The following is a 21,372-nucleotide window of genomic DNA, read 5'->3' on the forward strand; positions in this document are numbered from 1 at the left end:
AAGCAGCCTGCAGGAGTTATTTAGTGCTCCTAGACCTATGTTCTAGAAGAGCTAATTATTCACTTTCTCTTATGCTCATATTACAAAATAAAAAATGGGGGAATAGAGCTAGGTACACTTGAAGAAAACAAAATTAGTATCCACCATACTACATTTCATTTCATATGAGCTGCATACAAAAGCAAGCTGAAACAAGCAGTATTCAAATCTGCATTATTCTGTATAAACTAACTGTAATTTCACATACAACTTCCCATTCTTATCTTATTCTCTACTGCAGAAAGACAAAATAGTCTAATACATTTGTTTTATCTTTCATTTTTAGAAGACTGTAGAGGTTACAACCACAGAAAGCATCCACTTTTTCCATTTTCTATGTTTCTTCTAGATGGTCTGACCAAAGCTATTTGCTGCTATTAATAATTCCCATTTGTAAGATGAGATATGCTAATATTTTTGATTTTGAATAATACAGATTTATGCCGATCTGCATCATACTTACCAACAGGAGATGAAATACTAGCAAATCTGAAAATTGAAGATAAGAGTTTCCCATGTAATTTAATACACAATGAATTAAATCAGAAAAATAGTAATAATAAAAAAAAAGTTGAATAGGAAGAACAAGCAATCTTTGTCATCTATGGTAGGACAAAATAATAAATTCTTAGAATTTCTCCTATTATCAAGAAAAAAAATTCTATTTAGATTAAACCTTGCTAAACTCTAAAAAGATAATTTGTCAGTATTCCACTTTTCTACCAATGCTGTACTCATTTGCTAGATCCCCTACTTTTATCTGATGGTATTACAATGTGAAATTGCTGAAAAGAATCTTGCTGGGGGAAATAGAAGCTCTAGATATCTCCGTATCCTGTTGGTTGAGGGTGTAAAGACACACAAGTAAATTCATCTTGTGTATCTAGTAGCCTTAACTATAATCTCCTCTGATCAGAGTTCCCAAGTTTTCTTGTTAGCCTTGTTTTGAACTAATGCAACTTGCAGCTTTCAGCACAACATCCTAAACCTTGATGAAAACCAGGTTCCAACCGTAAGGAACACTTGCATGTTAAGACATATAAGCAAGAATTACTTGCATTTCCAAATAAGTACACAAAAGTGAAAGTGCCAGCATTAAACTGTAATAAATATTTTACTACAAATGAAATACAGATAAAATGACTGCAGGTTGTTTCTGCAAAGCAGCCTTCTGATCTTCAAATACATTTTAAACTTTAACCAAAAAAGATGAGAAATAAAACATTATAAATTTATTAATAAAACAACATGAATAAACCATTGGGACAGACGTGTCTATTGTGTAGAATGGAACTATTCCCAGCCCAGAGCTGTCCTCATGTACAATTCATGAGATGTTCCAAACCAGAAGTATTTGGTATTTGTTCTCACTCAGGGTGCCTAAAGGAGGGGTCAAATCCTCACACTTCTGCACTGCAGCTCTCCGACAGCAGGCAGAGGCAGGATGCCTCTCCCACCTTCCAGCTTCCTGTGGTGGCAGCCTAGATAACTGGGTTCCCAAAGAGCAACATCATTCTGCATTGTAACATATTTGTGGAAATACTTCCCCTGCACTCTCATTTCCATCTGAGAAAGTCAAAAAGATTTAAAAGAAACAAGGAGCAAGTTGTATAATAATAAGTTGTATTGCTACAGGCTCCTTAAGCCACATTCACTGTCCCTTCTGCGTAACACAGGAGGAAAGCCAAGTTTTTTTTTTTTGTTGTTTTTTTTTTTTGTTTGTTTTTTAACTCTACAGCCAAGTTATTCATCTCTGAGATAAAAATTAGACCTGACTGCTCTCCTCAAGCTTCCCTCCCTCCCTGGTTTGAGCTACCAATGAAAGAAAACAAAACTGCAGGGATAAAAAGATTACACGATATTGTGCAAATGCACAGCTACATTTTGCTATGCTGTGGGCAAAGGTCATCTGGATTACAGAATATCAAAAATACATCTGCAACGTTCTATATATAGTTTCATTATCTTTAATGTAAAATCATTATCTTTAATGCAAAATACTAAATACTGTTTGATATTTGTCTTTAAATTAGTTCATTTCGCTTACAAGACAAATACAATAAAGGGAATGTTTTAACAACACTGTGTCCTGATTTTAAAATACCATATGTGTAAAGATTAAAACAACAGATAGGCAGATGTAATACCCATGTCAGTCAGCGAAAGCAATGAAGACAGTCATTTTAAAAGGCAGAATTTTCCCCACAACACTGACAAACAACAACTCATCATTAGCTAAGTCTCAATACACAAGCAATTTCATAACGGGCTTAAATACCAGGGGCACAAACTCAAGAATTCCATGACAGTGCTTACAGAAGCACCTCACATTATACAAAACAATTCAGATGACTTACACACTTCCTCTGAGACAGGAACATTTCCAGAGGAGCCACTCTGAGGTCAACAAAAGCATCTTACACTCTTAACAAGTCCAGCAAAGGAGTTGCAATGTCGGAGTATATTGACTCCAAAACTGCAAAAAGCCTTGCTGTGCTACTGCAGAGATTCATGCACTGCCTTTGACACTGAGGAGGCTTCTTTGAAAGAATAGTAGAAGCAAGCAGTATAAATACTATTTAAACGCTAAGAGAGAAAAAACACAACAAAAGCAAAAGAAATCTTTCATTAGGTGAGGATCACTGACCTGTTTCTGTCAAACATCCAAAAGCATCATATATCAAATACCTCACAAGCTACAGCAAACTCTGAAAATGCAAGGAATTTCACAATGGGGCTTTGTATTTTGTGCAAGTTTTGTGGTTGCACAAATCCATTAGGTGTCTAAAATGATCCAACAGTCATCTACAGCCATGATTTTACAGGCAATCCTTGCCACAATAGAAAGTCAAAGTAAAGCACACTAGGAGTGGAGAGGAAAATATTAAATGACACACACACAATGGGATTAAGACTGATGTTTACCTTTATATTTTCAAGGCTACATGCACGTATTTGACCTGACTCTTCTACCTGCAAATTAGTAACTCCATTTCCTAATTGCACCATTGTAAATAGAGAGTGACAGGACAGTAGCTAATAGAAATACTTCAGCCTTTGTTATTACAAGCAAAATTCCTGCACAGAGAATCACATGCTCTTCTCAGAACAGGCATTGTTATTATAATGTAGCTCTTGGTAGTAATTTCCCGGAGAAATGAGAAGGTGAGCGATCAGCCTAATGACTGGCTTGTTTACAAAATACCAGTAAATAATGGCAACATTAATCCCTATGCTCTCCATTTCTTGCATTAAAGTACAGGACTTTTATGAAGAGCTAAATTCAGGTTTAATTTAAACAGGTGTGAATTCACAGTAGGTCTATTGACACACACTATAAATTAAATCAGAACCTTGTCCTTAGTTAAATCCTCCCCATGTCTGAGTAACTACAGTTATCACAGAGCTGCTCTTCTCACACTGCAGCAGCAATTCCAGTATTTCTTTTACTAATTGAGCATCCTTATCCCTTTAACAGACACAGGTATGATACTGAGCATGAAGTGCAAAGAGCTGAGGTGACTTGCCCAAAAGTCAGGCGTCTACCCAGCCATCAAAGTGAAAGACCCACAAAGATTTAGGCAGAGACAAAAGCTCTATTAAATGGGCCACTGCTCCCAAGGTATAAAACAAATACTTGGGTGACTTACACAATATTAATCTTACATGTTTCTATGTCATTAAACTCAGCTTTGATCTGTAGCCTTGCATGGATTTGTAAAGGAAAGTGCGTGTTAATCCAGCTAGAATAGAGGAAATGAATTCTGATCTCATCAGAATTGATCTGTATTGACACCAGTGAAGCTGTGCACGATTTAAGGTGGCATATTTCAAATCAAAACTTAGTCCCAGGACTGAGAATTAGGGACCATCTTACACTTACTGATTCACTGGGTGAACATGGGCAAATGCCTCATAGTCAGAGTTCCTCATTTCCCTTCCACTTATACATGGCTAATCTTATTTTGTCTTTGCAGTTTAAAATTATTTAAACAGTTTAAAATTATTGATATTATTAAAGTTTATCACACCAACTAGAATCTGATCCTGGACACTGATGCTGAGAAAGAGCCTTCCCCATAATTTCTGTGGGAAAAAGGAAACACTTTTTTTTTCTTGCTTTGTTTTTAAAAAGACAAGTTTGTTATTAAAAAAATAATAATCCCCTGGCCTCAAGCACTCTAAAGCTATATCCCATGATCAATCTAGTCGTATTTCAGCATGTAGTAACACCTTAATTTCTAGTCTGTAAATCTGAAAGATGCTATTGTCAAGTATAGCCAAAGTCAAGGTGTCATAAAATAACGCAGCCACAGGAACTGAACACTCGAAGTCAGAGGGTGCATTTCATGCTACATGAGAAACCAGCACTCTGCTGCTGGTTCTCTCTACTTGAGAGAGAAAGTCTATCTACTTGCATAAACACATTAAGTCTGTTTCAGGAGTAAGCAACACCAACCACGTTATAGCAATCTGACAACCTGACATATGTTAAAAATTGTGGTGTTGGAGAAATGGCTTGAGTTTCTTACTAGAGTTCAACTGACATGTGGTAAAAAACAAAAACAAAAAAACACCCTGCTTTACATCCGCACAGACATCCTGTAAAGCAAAACCCAAGAACTGCATAACCAATTCAGTGGGGAAGAGGATAGAAAATGGACTTGAGTCTTCTTGTCAGCTCACAAGCTAGAGAAGGATGCAGTTCCGTGCCATACCATGTAGTTTCAGCTGTATGTTCCAAGACCAGCCTTTTTGTACATCAGGGTTGTGTCCTCACCTGGACCATACCTTGTACACCAAAAAAAGGAAATAAAAAAAGAAAAAAAAGAAATATGCCAGCTCAGTATTCTGGCAGACTAAACCACTGAACTGAATGTTCTGGTATTCTGCAATGACAGATACCTTTGTTTCATTGAATTGAGGGTAAATGCACTCTTCTTCAATGGAAGAAAATAACTGTTTTTAATATTGTTATTTTGAAGCATTTCTGTCCAAAATTTACATTCACGTACCATAGAGTAGCACTTTTCTGGTTAAAATATAAATATTTATACTATACCAGAGATAAGCAATGATCCCCATGAAATTGGTCATTCATTACTTGCCATTAATATATATTTTGCTTAGCCTCAGGCAAAGCCTCAGGCAGTTTGTGCACTAATAGGCTATTATTAGTTGCCATTAACGTTGACAACACTAATTTAAATGGGAATGTTGGTTTTTCACACAATCTGTTCAATGCTTTCAGAACAACCAGAATATGTTTAAACAGTGATAATGACAAAAGTCAGTATGTCTATGAAGGAAAATAATCCTCAAATAAATTCTCTTATTTGAGTAGTCAGAAAACATGATAAAGCACACTGACTATGATCAAAGTACATTCAAGAGAAAAGTGACAACCTCTATTTGCTACTTGGAGTAAGAAGGCACTATGAACTATATAGGCCAAAGACTAAAAACCAGAATTGTTTGACCCAGTATCTGAAATCTCCTAATGGCACTAGCTATTGGTATAGTATGCTTAAATTTTTCCACTAGATTTGGGTACAAGTTTAGCACATATAACATTTTTAAGTAACCTGGTCATTGTTCATCTTTCTACGTTAGAAATATATATTCTCAGAGTAATAGGCAACACATGGAGGAGGCACATACCTTGATTACTGACACATGGGGCTTGAAAAAGATTTAAAATAAATGCATCAGGTCATTTTTATAGCTATAGGGATAAAGTTCCTAGTTACACCCACTCAAACCACTGGTCTCACAAAGACCAAGGATTTGAAGTAAGGGTTGTGCTTTGCCTGTTCACCTGTTCTTTAGAACACAATTGTTCTGCAGAACTAGAAGTATGTCCATCCAGAATGGTGTAAGTACAGACTTACTGGAATTCTGCACATCTGGAATAAAAAAAAAAAAATAAAAACCTGTCTTTGATGACCTCAGGTAAAAAAAAAAAAGAAAAAAGACAATCTCAAGGCAGTGCAGATCAGTTTTTGTCTTGTCTGGAATTTCTATTTATTCAATCTTCCAATTATGTCTGCACAGTAGTAACAGCACTATAGAACAGATCTATGCAAATAACCATTCAATTATCTTATTCTACTACTTTCAGCTCTCAAACCACACAAGAATTTTGGTTAGTCCATGCTACCTCCTTATATCCTGATCAGCTTAGTCCTTTTAAGTTAGTCCACCTTGTCCCTTTTAAGTGAGTATGATCTTCGTTCTAAACAGTACTACAGGTACAGATATATCTTGTGTTGGGTAACATCTGCTAGAGCTTTGAATGAGTAAGAAAAACTCAAGGAATATCTTAACAGAATAAAATTTGAGGAAGTATATTTGTGGATCAATGTAAAGCAAAAAAAAATCCCAAGAACCGGTTTACCAGAGTCTACACATTTGGCTGCCCTAACATCATCACAGAGAAGCTATTCTGCATTTGTACCAGACATGTGCTCACAGAGCAAAAAAAATAACACAGCAAAAATCAACAGACCTTTTCAAAATATAGACAGTAGTAGCAATTAGTTTTCTCAAACAATGCAACAACTGTATCTTCCTCATTAATTTTATTTCCATTTCAAATTAACTGTCTTCACATGCCATTTGGATAACCCTTCTAAAGCCAGAATTTCTGAACATCTACTTTTACAGCAATGGCACAGTATCATGGAAACCAGCATTTTGTGAGTTTCCAGCAACTGCTCTAATGTGCTCAATCATTTTCACACCACAGAAGTTGCTGGTTGGCATAAAGAAAGTCTACTTTCATGGCAGTAGCTGACATGGATAAATGTAGCACTTGTGGCTTTCTGCTAAAGCACTTTGCGCAAATGACTGCATAAAAAGGGAAAGCTTTGTCATTTATTACTTCATTTAAGTACAGATTTAAGAATGTCTGTGCTCAAGGAATTCTTTGTTACTGAGTGCCAACCCAGACGGAAAACACTGCTCTCTGGATCAGAATTTTTGACTGTGAACTTACCTGTGAAGGTCTACACAATATAAATGAATATAGCTTGAAACACTGTCTTCAAATTTATCCACATTAACTTTTAAGACTATAAATATAATTACTCAACTCCATAAGAAGCACTGATGCCCACTCCGTTTTTATCCTGCCCCAAGACAACTAGGATTTCAAATAAGCTTGTGGTCACAGCTCTCTCTTCCAACTTAATTTTGCATTCACTTTTCTCTCCCAACTGCTTACTTAAAAATTATATTCAAATACCTAACCCACAGAATCATTTTAATTAAAAACTTGTTATAAAGCTTACAAAGAACCAAATAGTAAATCTACATGCAGAAACACTACTCTGTTCCATTCTAGGCCATGTAAGAAATGAGTTTAAAGTGATTAAATTCATTCTGTAAGAAAAGCATTTAGAAGAAACCACTCCATTCTTTGCTGATGAAACCTAATGCTTATGTCTCCATCTTAACAACCCTTAACCCACGGATCCTGCAATGCAGGATGAGGAAGGTAACAAAAGCATTTCCTTTACTACCTACAATAATTTTAATCTACAGCAAGATTGACATACTTAGTGCAACTTGTATGGCTAGCAAAACATCATGAATACCCAGCTGCACCATTGCATTCAATGAAATACATAACTTGTATTACATACATAACTTAGTTGTATGCTTAATCCTGATTCATTATGTCAAATTCCCATCCACTTGAAAAATAAATGACCACGTGCATTTCTTAGTCTGAAGAGTAAAAGCATGCACATTCCTTTCTAAGATAACATCCCCTTTAACCATTTCCATAGTCCAACTGATTTTAGACAGGCCAGATTCAATTCCTTCAACTGTCATCTAAAAATGAAATGCCTTAGGAAAACATAAAATAAAACAAACAAACCCCCCTACACAACAAGACTTTACATAGGATGACTCCTACACAGAATTTTGCAGAAGTAGGATGCTACAAGAAGGCAGGCATCTGCTGATCTTCATGCAAATGGGGGATGCCATCTGAAGATTAACTGGTTCTTGCAACATGATACAATGTGATAACACAGAAAACTTAATCCTCAAATGAGTATTTCATTGAAATTATATATATATAATATAAATTATATATATTAAATATATTTCCAGGTTCATATTTAACAAGTGTAAACCCCATATTTTAACTACAGAATGGACATTCTGCAGAATGGACATTCAAGATTAAACTCTTTGATGTTACTACTATAGATTCACTATAATATATCACTGTCAACATTGAAGTGCTATCTGCCACTTTCACTGTTTCCCTGATCTCTTAACCAGTAAAAAACCAAGACACAAACCAAACCACACTTATCTAACTACTTTTAACTATTAACATTGTTAACCACTTAGTTAATTACATTAACTACACAGAACCATAGAATATCCTGAGTTGGAAGGGACCCACAAGGATCCTTATGTCCAGTTCCTTATCATCAAGTCCAACTCTGACATGTAGCTGTTAAACAGAAATTGAGAGATGAGCTAAGCTTGTTGATACCAAGACGATAAAATTGTTTACATATTCTTACTATTACACTTAAGGAAACATTGAGAGCAGATTTTCATTGATTATGATGCATTGAGATAAATAATTTGACTCTTTTCCCTTTGTTACTCAATTTAATACACATTTTGCCCTTCTAAAATATAAGGCAAACAAATAAACAAAAAAAATCCCAAAAGAGAATGAATACTTGAAACAAACAAAAAACAAAAAGTACTGCTGACCCAGGAATCCCCCCCTCCATATCCAGAGGAACATAGAACGGAGATTTGACAGAGATATGCTCAGCCAGCCCTGTTTATTAAGGCATCTAAGGGCTTAGCCTAACTCTGGAGACTTCAAGCTACAACCAGAAGCCAGCACATGCAGGATGGATTGCACACAAAACGTGTGACTTAAGCATACTCACAAAGATTTAATTTAGAACCTAATGCATAGGCCACTAAAATTAAGTGATAATCTCCCTGTTGCATAAAAACAGAGAATATAGGAAAGTAATTGCTCTTTAGAATAATGTATTTTAACAGAAATTTGGTCTCATTTTTTGTCGTATTTTCCATCTACACTATAAACACAATCCAAATACTAAACAGTCTTTTCAACTTTCATATAATATATAAACCTAAGGAGGAAGGAGAGAAAAAAAAGAAAAGAAATGAAAAGAAAGGAGAATAAGAAAGTCTCAATGAATTACTACTTCTAATCAGTACATTCAATGCATTTCTTTATTACCATTCTCCCCATCAGACTTCCTTTCGTGGTCAGTGTCAGTCAGGGACAATGCTGAGTTTGCCCGGCTTGACAAACAGGAGCTGTGCTCTGATTTCACCCCCCTCATCCACATCCTCAGGGCGTGATCTGGTGATGCTCCACCTTCGGTTTCAGTATCCACATCTGAACCCACCTCTAGTGGGTAGCTGTGCTCAGATACACCATGTAAATCTGTTTGGTAGCCAGAGCACAGAATATGGGGAGTCTCACAGAATTCCATGTCTGGAAAAAAAAACAAACAAAACACAACACAGAAGTGTTTAGGAAAAAAAAAAAAGTGAAAAACAATGTACATTTGGTGTTCTTTAGGAGAATATGTTTTGAAAATTAATATTGTTAACACTATTAGAACCCTTTTTTGGTCAATGACTCACTCTGCTATCTAATCTACGATAACATAATTCTTTAAGAGTGCCATTCTAAAGTATATAATACTGTACTGCAATTGTGTCTTTGTCAGATAGAAATATGTAATTCAAATGTGTACACACCGATAGCAACATATCAATTTACAACTGAAGTGAGTTAATATCAAAACCTTAAAAATACAGATATTTTTGTTTTTTGTCAGAAAGATAACAGTTTTAAAATTAATCTCACAAATCAGAAAGCTATCTAACAGGATTTTATGATAAGAAAAGCACAGATAATTTACAAATATAGAATTTACAAAATAATGACAGAAATATTTGGTTAATCACAGAAAGCAAAGAAAGGCTACTTACCATTGACTTGCTCTTTGAGAGTGCTGCCCTTGCATATTCACACCAGTGGGTTTTGGTTCTCCAGTGCTGGTGAACTACAGGAACTTCCTAGAAGAGCAGTGACTACTAGGACTGTACAAGTGCTATCTCATAACACCAAGTGATCAGAGATTTGGGAGAGTTGTACAGTGCTCAATACTTCTGTTATTCTTATTAAACACCACAACTGTAGGGCAATCCAAGGACAAACAGAAGGTGGACAGAAACCATGTGAATATGCAGAGGAAACATTCTCGAAGAACTACAGGTAAGTAAGACGCATTAGCAAATTATAACTTTCCTTTGAGGTGGCCTCTGCATATTCTCACTTGTGAGAATCCAATTACCAATGCAACTCCCAGGGAGTCAGACAAGGAGTTCTAATTAAATAAGGATTACAGAACTGCACTCCCTAATTGAACATCAGACCTGGGATGCCATCTTGAGAGACTAAATACAATATCAGACACATATACAGTATTCTTTCAATTTCTAGAGAAGAAACATCAGAGACAAGGGTCATTGAGAGAGACTGAGGACAAATATTTGCTTCTACTGTCATCCTAACTAAAGCCTCAATTTGCCAAACTAATCCACTTACCAGCCAGTGAAAGGATCGGTTATTATTTTAAGCTTACTCTCAGAAATAACTAAAAGCCCTGGTATTTTCTTGAAGGCATTGACCAAAACCTACAAACCAAATGCTACGATATAACAGACTGAAGTGGCTCAGTTTTCAAATCATCTACCTCTGTAAACCAAATCTCTTTGCCATAAAAATGTTCCTGAAGTTCTCTGTTGTGGCAAGAGCCTACATGGGCTTTGAGCTTGGGCAATTGCAATGTGTTTCCTAGAGAGCAGGGAAAGGGCGGACAGCAAATAGAGAGAAGTGGCCATGGCCTCACTTTCCTGTGCAAGAGCCCCGGAAGGTCATCCCGGCTCCCTGGTGTTGCTACTGCAGGGACCAGCCCATTGCAGCAGCACTGACCATCACTGCTCCTGCTCCTCTCACACGCCAGGGCAGCCATGGCACCCTCCACGGTACCCTCATCTCTTCTCCAGGCTCACAGGAGGAGGACTTGATCTCAGATCTCCACTTGGGAAGCTGCAAAATCACTAGTTCACTAGCTCTGTCTCCAAGTCTTTCAAATGCCTTGAGGTGGGCTCTGAGGTTTGATGGAGATGGCTAGGAGAAAGCAGGTGAGATGTTGGGAGGTGGCTGCATAGTTTCTGCACTAGAGGGAACAGCTGGCACTTGAGCAAGTATCTCTTGATCTATGTCTCCAATGCCATCCTCCTTCATGCTGCCTGGGACCTGTCAAAATTGTCCCTGGGCTGCCTGGCAGAAGGAAGGAAGAAGAGTGTTTCAATGCAGAACTTGGGGATGCAAATGCAAACTGTGCAGTTGGGATGAGACTCTGTGCTGGATGCTGGTTCTCAATCCTATCCAGATGCCTGCAAGAGAGATTTGAGCTCCACTGAGACCCTCTGGAGAAAACTCTCCTTCCCCTGTGGCTAGGACAGTAAACACAAAACATTCAGTCTCCAGAAAAGCCTTGCTTTTCTGAGATTTTTGAAGCTCATTGGGCATTGGAGACATACACAGAGGGCATCTCAGAGCAGGTTACCGGATATAACTAAATGCAGCATTGTTCATATAATGACTTATTTGTAACTCTCATTTTAATTATGTATTATATACATGATGAACTAGTTCCACTTGGTTTAATTAGACAGCATGGACCAAACTTTTTTATGACACGAACAGTGCAGATATTGATGCTGGACACAACCATCGCAACTGAATTACACTCCTAAATTTTGCTTTCCTTCTGAGAACATAAATGAATAAAGCCACCTTTATACAAAGTACAGTTCCAAATGATATGTGGTCACTCTTATTTTTCTTGACCAAATCCAGAAAAGGACATGTATATAACCCAAATAAAAACCAACAAAGGAGCTGGACAACTAACCCAGCGCCTAGCATCAATGCAATAAAGAGTGAATCCCATAAACAGGCTGATGCTGTTCCACCCTGACAGGACTGAATTGTTCTTTTAAAAGGAGGTTGTAGATGCCACTAGTTCACAAACACTTTCATTAACAAAAAGTGAGTGAATGCTCCCTTGTAAAATAACTGATTTAAAGTTCCACTTAAATGAGCTGAGCTACTATAAAAAAGTGACAAGAGCTTCACTCCACATGCTGCCTTCTAAATCGTGCTGGCCAGTGGCTGGCACCAGCTTGTCACATGCAGGGGTCACGTCCACATCGTCCACTCCAACAGAAAATTCTGATGGTCAGCACACGCTTTAGCAAATAACATGAAAAGGAGGAATAAGCAGATACTGCCATTTAAAGAAGTATATTATCAAAAAAAAAAAAAAAAAAAAGATTTATCTGCTGAAGTCATACAAAATTCAAAGAAAGTAAATTAGACTAATGCATTTGGACAAGTGTGTTTAAGAAGACCAGCAGGTCTGCAGTGCTTATCCTAAGAACTGGAGGGAAAGTATTCCCAAAGAATTATGGTTCATTGATGTACCTCAAGAAATATTTATATTGAAAAACACACTTATTTATAACCTCATGGAATAAGAACCAAAAGAATTAATTACCAGACTTAATATTCACTCACATTTTGGTCAAGGCCCATACTTCAGAAATAACCTCCACTGGAACAATTCCCTAACACTTATATCATTCTCTCAAAAAGCAGTCTTATTTTCATTTTCAAACTTAGATTTCTGTGAAGCACTACAGCAAAGCAGATTTCTCAGGTTATGTCTCTCCTTGTCAACTAAATAACAACACATTAAGCACCTTCTGAACCCCCTTTCCCTTCAAAGCCAATTTTTACTTATTTTCAGCAGCAAAGAAACTTTCCTGCAATTGAAAATACTCTGGAAACTTCATGAGCCATGTCAGCTGATGCCAGGCCCTCAGGGAGCAAGGATGCAGGCACTTCCCTCCATGGATGTCCACCAGAGGCAGCCTGCAGCCTACAGTCTTGCCATTTGCAATTGCGTATGCCAGTGGGAAAATTCATCACAGTGAATCTCACAAATGCTAATTAGATCACACATGTTTAAGAAACACAGAATTTACCCTTCAGTCTGTATGTTAATTCAAAATGTAGCAGCTAGCATTTTCAATATTTAGCTATTTTTTTGGCAGAGAAAAATAAAGTGACTTTTTATGCTACAACTCATAGCCAACCACGGTCCAACTCAATATACTGCCTTAATAACCTATTCCTTGAGTATACAAGCCTTTGTAGTAACTCCCATGGGCTGCATTTTCTGAAAAGTACTTAGTGTGCCTGGAGTGTCTGGTTTAGCCAGCATATCTAACCTTGTTACCTAAAATACTACACATTTCCACAAGGAGATAAAGTTCAAGTGGATTTATGACAGATTTAGTCTTACCAAAAAGACAGTCACAAGAGAAATGAGGGAACATTAACATGAAATTCAAATTTTTGCATGAACTGTGGAAAGAGGAAAAAAAGGCTTCTGTTACGAATGTATATGGAAGATCATATCAGAATATTAAACTCTTGAGCTTTGTAGCCATTGTAGCTGAACTATTAAAAGCAGGTTTTTTATCCCTTACTCTCATTAAGAGAAGTTGATATAAAAAATTAAAAGAAATATAAAAGAAAACAAAGAAAACATAAAGAAACGTCAAATATTTTATGAACAGAAAATGGAAAGAAGGCTGGGTGCATTACAAAAACTCATCAGCATTTCAATTAACAGATTCCTTTCTTTCTACTTTTCTACTTTTACAAAACTTAGTTTTCCTGGGGAAAAAAAAAAATCTTCAGAGAGGAGCAGTTAAAGAGAAATTTGACCTCATTGGACAACGGTGCATTTTCTCTTCTTTAAGAAGTTCAAGTTGAAACAAGAATGGTGTAGCTGAACAGGCAGCCAGCTCTAACACCGCTCCTACCAAACAAGAGCTACTGAAAACTTCTGCCTTCTCTCTCCAGATACACCCACCCATTATTTGGGATATTACTACAACATTAATTTAACTACCAGTAGAGTTAAAAACTTAATTGCATTTTCATGCGTATACAAAGCATTTATCCCAGGGCACATTCAGGACAATCTCATTGTCCTTCATACCTGCCAGGCGCACATACCAACAACGTGGGGCTCCGCTCTTCAGTTGAGGATTTCTGCAGACCTTAGTGGACTTGCAGGACTTGTGGAATTTCCACATTGCTTCTGTTTGCCAAGAATATTGCTAATTTTAAAAAAACTAACTAGGGGAGTAGTTATGTTTTTTTATTATTATTATTTTTTTAATAAATAAATATTTAAAATGATAATAATAAAAAAAAAACAACAAACAAAACAACTGTTCAAGAAGAGATGAGCACAAATCCTTTCAAATATTCATACTCCCTTATGGAAAAATGTAATTTAGTATAAATAACAAAATGACAAATAATAATACCTATTTAAAATACTTATTTATCCGTTTGACTAGAGAAAGAACTTACAGAAAAATGGACAATTATTATAAACTGAAATAGTTTGACCAGTTGCTATTGCATGCCTTGTCTGAATCCTAATAAAGCCATTTGGATTTATATATTTTAAAAGTCTCTTTGAATATCATTGATTCAGAAATTTATTTTATCCTTAAGTCTTGGTATAGGGTTCTTCTTATTCTGAGAAATCTCCCCACCCAAATGCACACAAAATCAGTTCTCCATGTGGAAATGTACAAATTGCTCTATGTTTGCTAATGCAAAACTATAAAGAAAATTTTGTGCATTAACTTGGGGGGAGCCTGAGTAGCTCTGACGGAGGGAGAAAATGTCAGTGTATTGGAAGTTTGGAAGTTTATACTATATATACTAGTTATACAATACTCATCTGATGTCAGTCTGCCTTTTTTTTTTTTTTTTAACACTAGAGGTTATTTGAGAATACCAGGAATGTCACTCTAGGGAGCAGATCCTATGGGAATAATCTGAAGAAAATTGGAAGCAATTCCACACAGGCAAATAATATACATTAACACAAATAGCATCACAGTTACAGAAGTTACCAAGCTAATGTACGAATGCAGGGGAAAAAATACCCCAAACATGCAGTAATTGAGGTTGCTGTATGGCATGGGATTTTCCAGTACTACGTGGTGAATTTCACACTTTGAACTACCACCAATAGTTTAATCAGCAAGTGCATTTCATATGCTTCAAAATGAGAAGGTAAGGCCAGCTACTCGTGGCAAAAGATAGATACGAGGAGGAAGGAGGAGAGGGGAGGAGAAAGTAAATCAAATGGGGAAAGAAATTAATGTCCAGTTTTTGAAGCAATACATATGCACCCTCCTAAATGAGAAATTTTGAGGGCTATTGAGCACTCTACTAAATTCAGTGTGTTCAATAGCCCTGAAAATTTCTCATTTCTCACCTCAGCACTATGGTTTACTGGCTTTATACTGGACTTGAGAAGTAAATGTGTAGACATTTTAAGTCTGTTTTATAAAGTCATTCATGTGACATAACCTGCTAGATAACTCAGTGAACGTTTTTTTTTTTTTTTCTCTTTTTCTTTTCTTTTTTTTTTTTTTTTTTTTTTTCTGTGCATTCACATTTGATTTATTAAAGTTTCATTTTATTATTATTTTTTCTTGTTTCCATGTTGAGAACATACTACTTTTTTCCTGGGACAATATTATTTAAGGACATTAAACTTCAGCAACCTTTCATACAAAAATCAATGAGGAAGACGTAAAAAAGTCAAATATTTTGCAAAAGCACTTTACACTGTTTTTTTTTTTTTTTTTTTTTTATAAACCACTTATCACTTGCTACACTATTATCACAGTCCAAAACATTCAGCTGCATTTATTTCAGGAAGAAAATAATCACATAAGTAATCTGCACATAGAAGGTATCATTTGCGTTTTTATGCATATATCAAAGATACAGTATTGCACGCTTTCTTTTACTGTACTTCAACTTTTCCTTACATTCCAAGATCAGGGTAGATGAGGCCCTGAGCAACCTCATCCAGTGGGTGGCGTCCTTGCCTATGGCAGTGGGGTTGGAACTAAATGATCTTTAAGGTCCCTTCCAACCCGAGCCATTCTATGATTTTATGATTCCCTTATCTCTATGGTTTACTTTCTTATATTAATCTCCAGTTACCATCAGAGATACTAATAAATTAAAAATAAAAGTAATAACAAATAAGGAAGAATTAAAATGGGAATCAGAGTCTGCTATAACACTGAGAAATTTCATGAAATTTGCAGATTAGGCAACTAAGGGATTACAGAAGAAGTTTGCACTTTCACAAAACCCTTAGGCTTGTAAAATTTACGAGAAGGAAAGAAACTATTTCTCAGGTCTTTCCCCAGAGGAAGCAGAGGATGAGGTTCCAAGCCATGCCTCATGGCAAACACCCTTCGAAGTCTCTTCTTCAAACTAATTCTTCAAACATAGAAATAGGGCAGAAGCAGACTGTCAGGAGTAGACTGCACCAATTTTAAAAATGTGCCTGGAGTTCTTAGAGCAGATTTATTTATTTTTTTTAAATTACTATTAAAATCCAACATGTATAAGGAAACATAGTTCTCAAATTTTGCATAGAAATCATCCTAATTTTAGGAAGACATGAACAAACATCCTTTCTTCCAAGAAGAGGAAAATCCTTTTTGTAGACCACTGGAAATCTACAACACTGGAGATCGTGTTTTCAAGAGTAACTAGCAAAACGTCAGAGATAAGGCTTCTAGAGATACAATGTGGATGCAGTAGGTCTCAGTTTAATTTAGAAAGAAACATTATCATTTTCCGATAGATCAGGAATTTAATCCTTCAAGTTCAAATACATCTTAAATATTGCTGGCTAATGCCTTCCCTGTTCTTAAAGTGCAGCTTTATGATGTAAAATACTTCCCTTTACACAGACTCTGTTAAAGAGGAATTTCTATTGCAGGCACTCATAAACATATCTCCTTTAATGAATTTTGGAGTTATAAAACCACAGCAAATGCCAGGAGTTAGCATTTAACCTAAATTTCTGATAAAAGAAACGTACTTAGTCTCAAATAATGACCACACTAACTCTACCCTATTAAAGGCAAGAGGGAAAAAATCTAATTACCACAGACAAGAAAGAACCTCAGCATCATTTGTGAGAATAAATGACGTTCTTGTAATCTAGAGTTGAAATAGATTTTGGAAAAGTTGTCTTACAATACATTCAATTACAATTTCATTTTCCATATGCAAAAATATATTACAAAAGAAAGAATTTTCAGAAAAAAAGATCTGTTGTTTCCAAACGGTGCATTATAAGAGATGCACTTCTATTTTCTTTCAAGAATTTTTAAAGTCTCCTTGGTTCTAAAATCATTTGTCACTTACAAGTTCTGGCATTTGTGTATGTGTTTAAAGGAAGCAATTCATAATAGATCTTTTCTTCTTGTCATTAAATTTTCAAAATTAAAGCTGGTTATAGTCTTAGTCTGTAGTTTTATTTATTTATTTTTTTACTAAAAAAGAAAAAAGACTTTTATGAAGTACAGCAAAACTATGAATCAAATAATCTAGAAAAAAAAAAACACTAATGTTTCTCTTTGAAAGTTTCATATGAATTAATATTCTTCCTCAAGATTAACAACAGAAAGCGAAGCAGTGGAGTACTGATAGCTTTAGTCCTGTCTACTTATAACTTACCAGGCATAGATAAGGCAGCGGTTCCAGTTTGGAAGCCTCTTTCTCATTTAAGAGAAGATTGATGGACAATTTTTTTTTTTACCAGAGTATAAATTGTATACTACCAATTTTTAATGTGAAATTATCCTCAGATTGTTGCTACATATCTACAAACTTCTGGAAGTAATTTCTGAACACAATTACATTTAAAGCAGAATCACTTTCATTCAAATATCAATCTTAGAGATTTCATGATAGGTATTGCTTTCTAATAGAACTCAGGATGGAAATATGAAATTAATTTCTACCAACAGTTTTTATTTTGGTTTGTAAAATTTTTTTAAAATACACGTTTTGTTTCTAAAAGTACTGAATTTGTTTTCTTTTAAAATTCTAGAAGAACCATTGACATGAGTGAATACCAAAGCTTTTTTTGAATATAAAACTGCAGATATCTGTACAATTTTAATTGGCTTAGAAAGTGTTAGATGACAATATATTAAAAACAACCAAAGCACATCATAATTGAATTCATTTACATTACTGTAAATCCAGAAAAGTTGTCTATGATGCCAGTGGGTCACATAAAGAATGTGGGCAATAAAGCATGTGGGCACAGGTCAGCACAACTGTCTCACCTTGACTTCCACCAAAAGGTACGGAGGTCTACTGTCACTTAAAATTTGCTTAAAAGAGAATCTATCACCCATTGTCCTTTTAAGTTAGAGGTCTGACAGTGCCCAGAGGCAGGCTGGAGTGGAGGAAGGTGGTTTGTGTCACCCTGGGTCACCCAGCAAACACACCTAAGAGTTATTTCAGGTCTGAAACAACACAAACGGGAGCAAGGCTTCTGTAGGACTTTCATCCACTGACGAAGATCACATTCCAACTCTTGAATCTTTAAAAATCCCGAAAATTAGGAAGAAGTATTTGCAATAGAGTATTTGCAATTTGAATATTTGCAATTAGAGTAAGCATCTGGAGGCAGAATCGCTTGAAAGGAATGGGTGAGGCGTAAGGCTCTCCCCAGGCTCTGCATTCAGCAGACAAAAAACAGGAGATGGTCACTGCTGTCACAGTCCTGCCACCACAGGAACAGGAGAAACAGAGGAGCAATAGCTCCTATCACCCTAACCCAAACCAACAAACCTCTGACAGGATTAGCATATGTATCCTTTCCTTCTTGTTGTGAATCTGCTGGAAATTCAGGGCAGAGAATTTACCAACAGATCAGAAATTAAAAAGCTGCTAGTGAGAGAGAAAAGACAGCATCAGGACAGCTTTGTAAATCTTGACAGACACTTGCTGGCTCTGAAGGGTGAACTATTTGTTGTGATTTTTGAGAAGTCAAGAAACATAACAAACCAAAACAAGTGTTACATAGCTCTTTAGAGACATAAATATTTGTCTCTTTCTGATTAGATTGGTTAAAGCTTGACAAACTCCAGCCTGCAAGCTTCCAGCATCACCAAGTGCGCTGGTCAGAGCACTTGCTACCAACCAGCCCCTTCATACCTTAGGAATCAGCAGCATAAATGCTGTAAGCTGGAAGTACATCCAATTCCTCTCTCAAGCTCCCACAGCTGAAAAGACTGTCAAATGGTGACAAAATTTGAAATTTTCATCCATCCTTTTTTTAGTGGAATGTCAAAGATTGGCAGAAAAATATACCTAATTTTGTACTTCTTTCTCTTTATATATATAAATACACGAGTGTGAAATATTACATATACATAAATACTGACACAGAACTATTTAAATATAGAATTGTACAACCTTAAAATAACTAAACTTGAAAGGATTTTAGGCAGCCTGTTCCCATTCTCAGAGCTAGGCCAAGTTAGATCAGGTTGCTCAGTGCCTTCAATGAAGAGTATCAGAGCACAACAAAGCATTTTAAAACCATCTCCTAGGTGAGGTTTTCAAGAGACAGCAGGTTATGCTCTAACAATAAACCTAGAAATCCAATCTTCTTTTCATGATTTTGAAAATCCAATCCACACTGATTCATTTTTCACTGTTAAAATATCCCATTTCCCTGTACATTCAATAACAGTTTTTAACGTGTGATCACCTTTTCCACTAAAAATCAACACAAACTGTGAGACACTTCCTGCTTCAGAGTTTAGGACAGTGAAACTTTGAACTATTTAGGATTACAAGTGCACACATTTGCACTTCCCCACCCCCTTTTTTCCAGATCTTTGAAAAATTTACTTGTGGTGTAGATGATCTCAACACATGAACATCTACTAGGGATGCAGTATACATGTATACCTTAATTTAGATTAAACAATTAAGGAACATTTAAACCAACAAATACACTCTTCTGATTAATCCTGGAACAGGAAAGAGAGAAAGCATGCATGCAAGCTCTTCAGTACTTCCATTCAAGTCCAATTACATCTGGCTGCCAACCTGACATCGATGAGAACATATGAAAGACAATTTGGCACATCCGTTGCATTTGATTAGCCAACTGGGGATACAGATTGTCAGTCAAATAACCCCTCTTTCCCCAAAAACCTCGAGAGGTTTGTCATCAAATGTTCCATGTGATCAAGAAATGGGAGATTAAAATCCCTTCAAAAAAAATTCTGACCATTTCTGCTCCCTTCTTTTTTCAAGCGTTCAGTTTACCGTAGAGATTTCGATAACAGCAGTCAGATGTGAAGGTCAGCTATGCTGCAGTTTAAAACAATTTAATGGAAATAATTGTTTTTGCATATCTCATTTTAATAGGCATGATCACAGAAACCATTTTCCAACTATTTAACTCATATCCCTCCCCAAGATATCCCTCCAAGATTTTTCTAATATTTCCAGATATTATTTCTTTACACTACATTCCATTAATAAGTTATTTAACTTTAAAAGAATCATATTCTCATATTAAGATGGAATAAGGTATCCCAGCTGAAAATGGTGCAGTTATTGCAGGCATGCATGCCCAGAAAACACACTGTGGTAATCCTGCTTAAATATCACCCAGCATCATTACTATTTAAGTTAAATAAACTGTTCTTAAAACATATTTCACCCTAAAATGCACATCGTGGTTACAAAGAAAAGATGAAAATCTCAGCCATTTATGTCAACATAATAAAGCTCCTAAGCATAGGATCTACAAAATTCAGGGTTGTTAAAGTGGAGAAATTGATTACAGAAGGGAACAGTGTACCTCCAATAACATTTTCCAAAATTATTTCAATAGCATTTGTCTTTATGCTGTTAAGCTATTTAAATAGGTACTACAAGATGCCCAATTCCGTGTATATTAGGAGGGATTCTAATTCTGCAGGAGGATCTGGATAGGCTGGACCGATGGGCTGAGGCCAACTGTATGAAGTTCAACAAGGCCAAGTGCCAGGTCCTGCACCTGGGGTGCAACAACCCCAAGCAGAGCTACAGGCTGGGAGATGAGTGGTTGGAGAGCTGCCTGGCAGAGAAGGACCTGGGAGTGATGGTTGATAGTCAGCTGAATATGAGCCAGCAGTGTGCTCAGGTGGCCAAGAAGGCCAACGGCATCCTGGCTTGTATTAGAAGCAGTGTGGCCAGCAGGGCTAGGGAGGTGATCGTCCCCCTGTACTCGGCTCTGGTGA

General features: G+C 36.3%; 1 protein-coding gene across 4 annotated transcripts in view; it reads right to left on the reverse strand.

The window, feature by feature from the left end:
* Nucleotides 1–21,372, reverse strand: part of TENM1 (teneurin transmembrane protein 1) — a gene marked incomplete at both ends in the record, with an annotated part of 244,904 nt that overhangs the window by 207,195 nt on the left and 16,337 nt on the right. For all 4 annotated transcript variants that reach the window (XM_084293822.1, XM_084293821.1, XM_084293820.1 and 1 more), the window contains one exon: nucleotides 9,296–9,556. In XM_084293822.1, coding sequence (XP_084149948.1) covers nucleotides 9,296–9,556 — 261 coding nt within the window. The remainder of the gene's footprint in view (nucleotides 1–9,295; nucleotides 9,557–21,372) is intronic.

The sequence above is a fragment of the Netta rufina genome, assembly GCF_964035555.1.
Source record: "Netta rufina genome assembly, chromosome: 12".
NCBI lineage: Eukaryota > Metazoa > Chordata > Aves > Anseriformes > Anatidae > Netta > Netta rufina.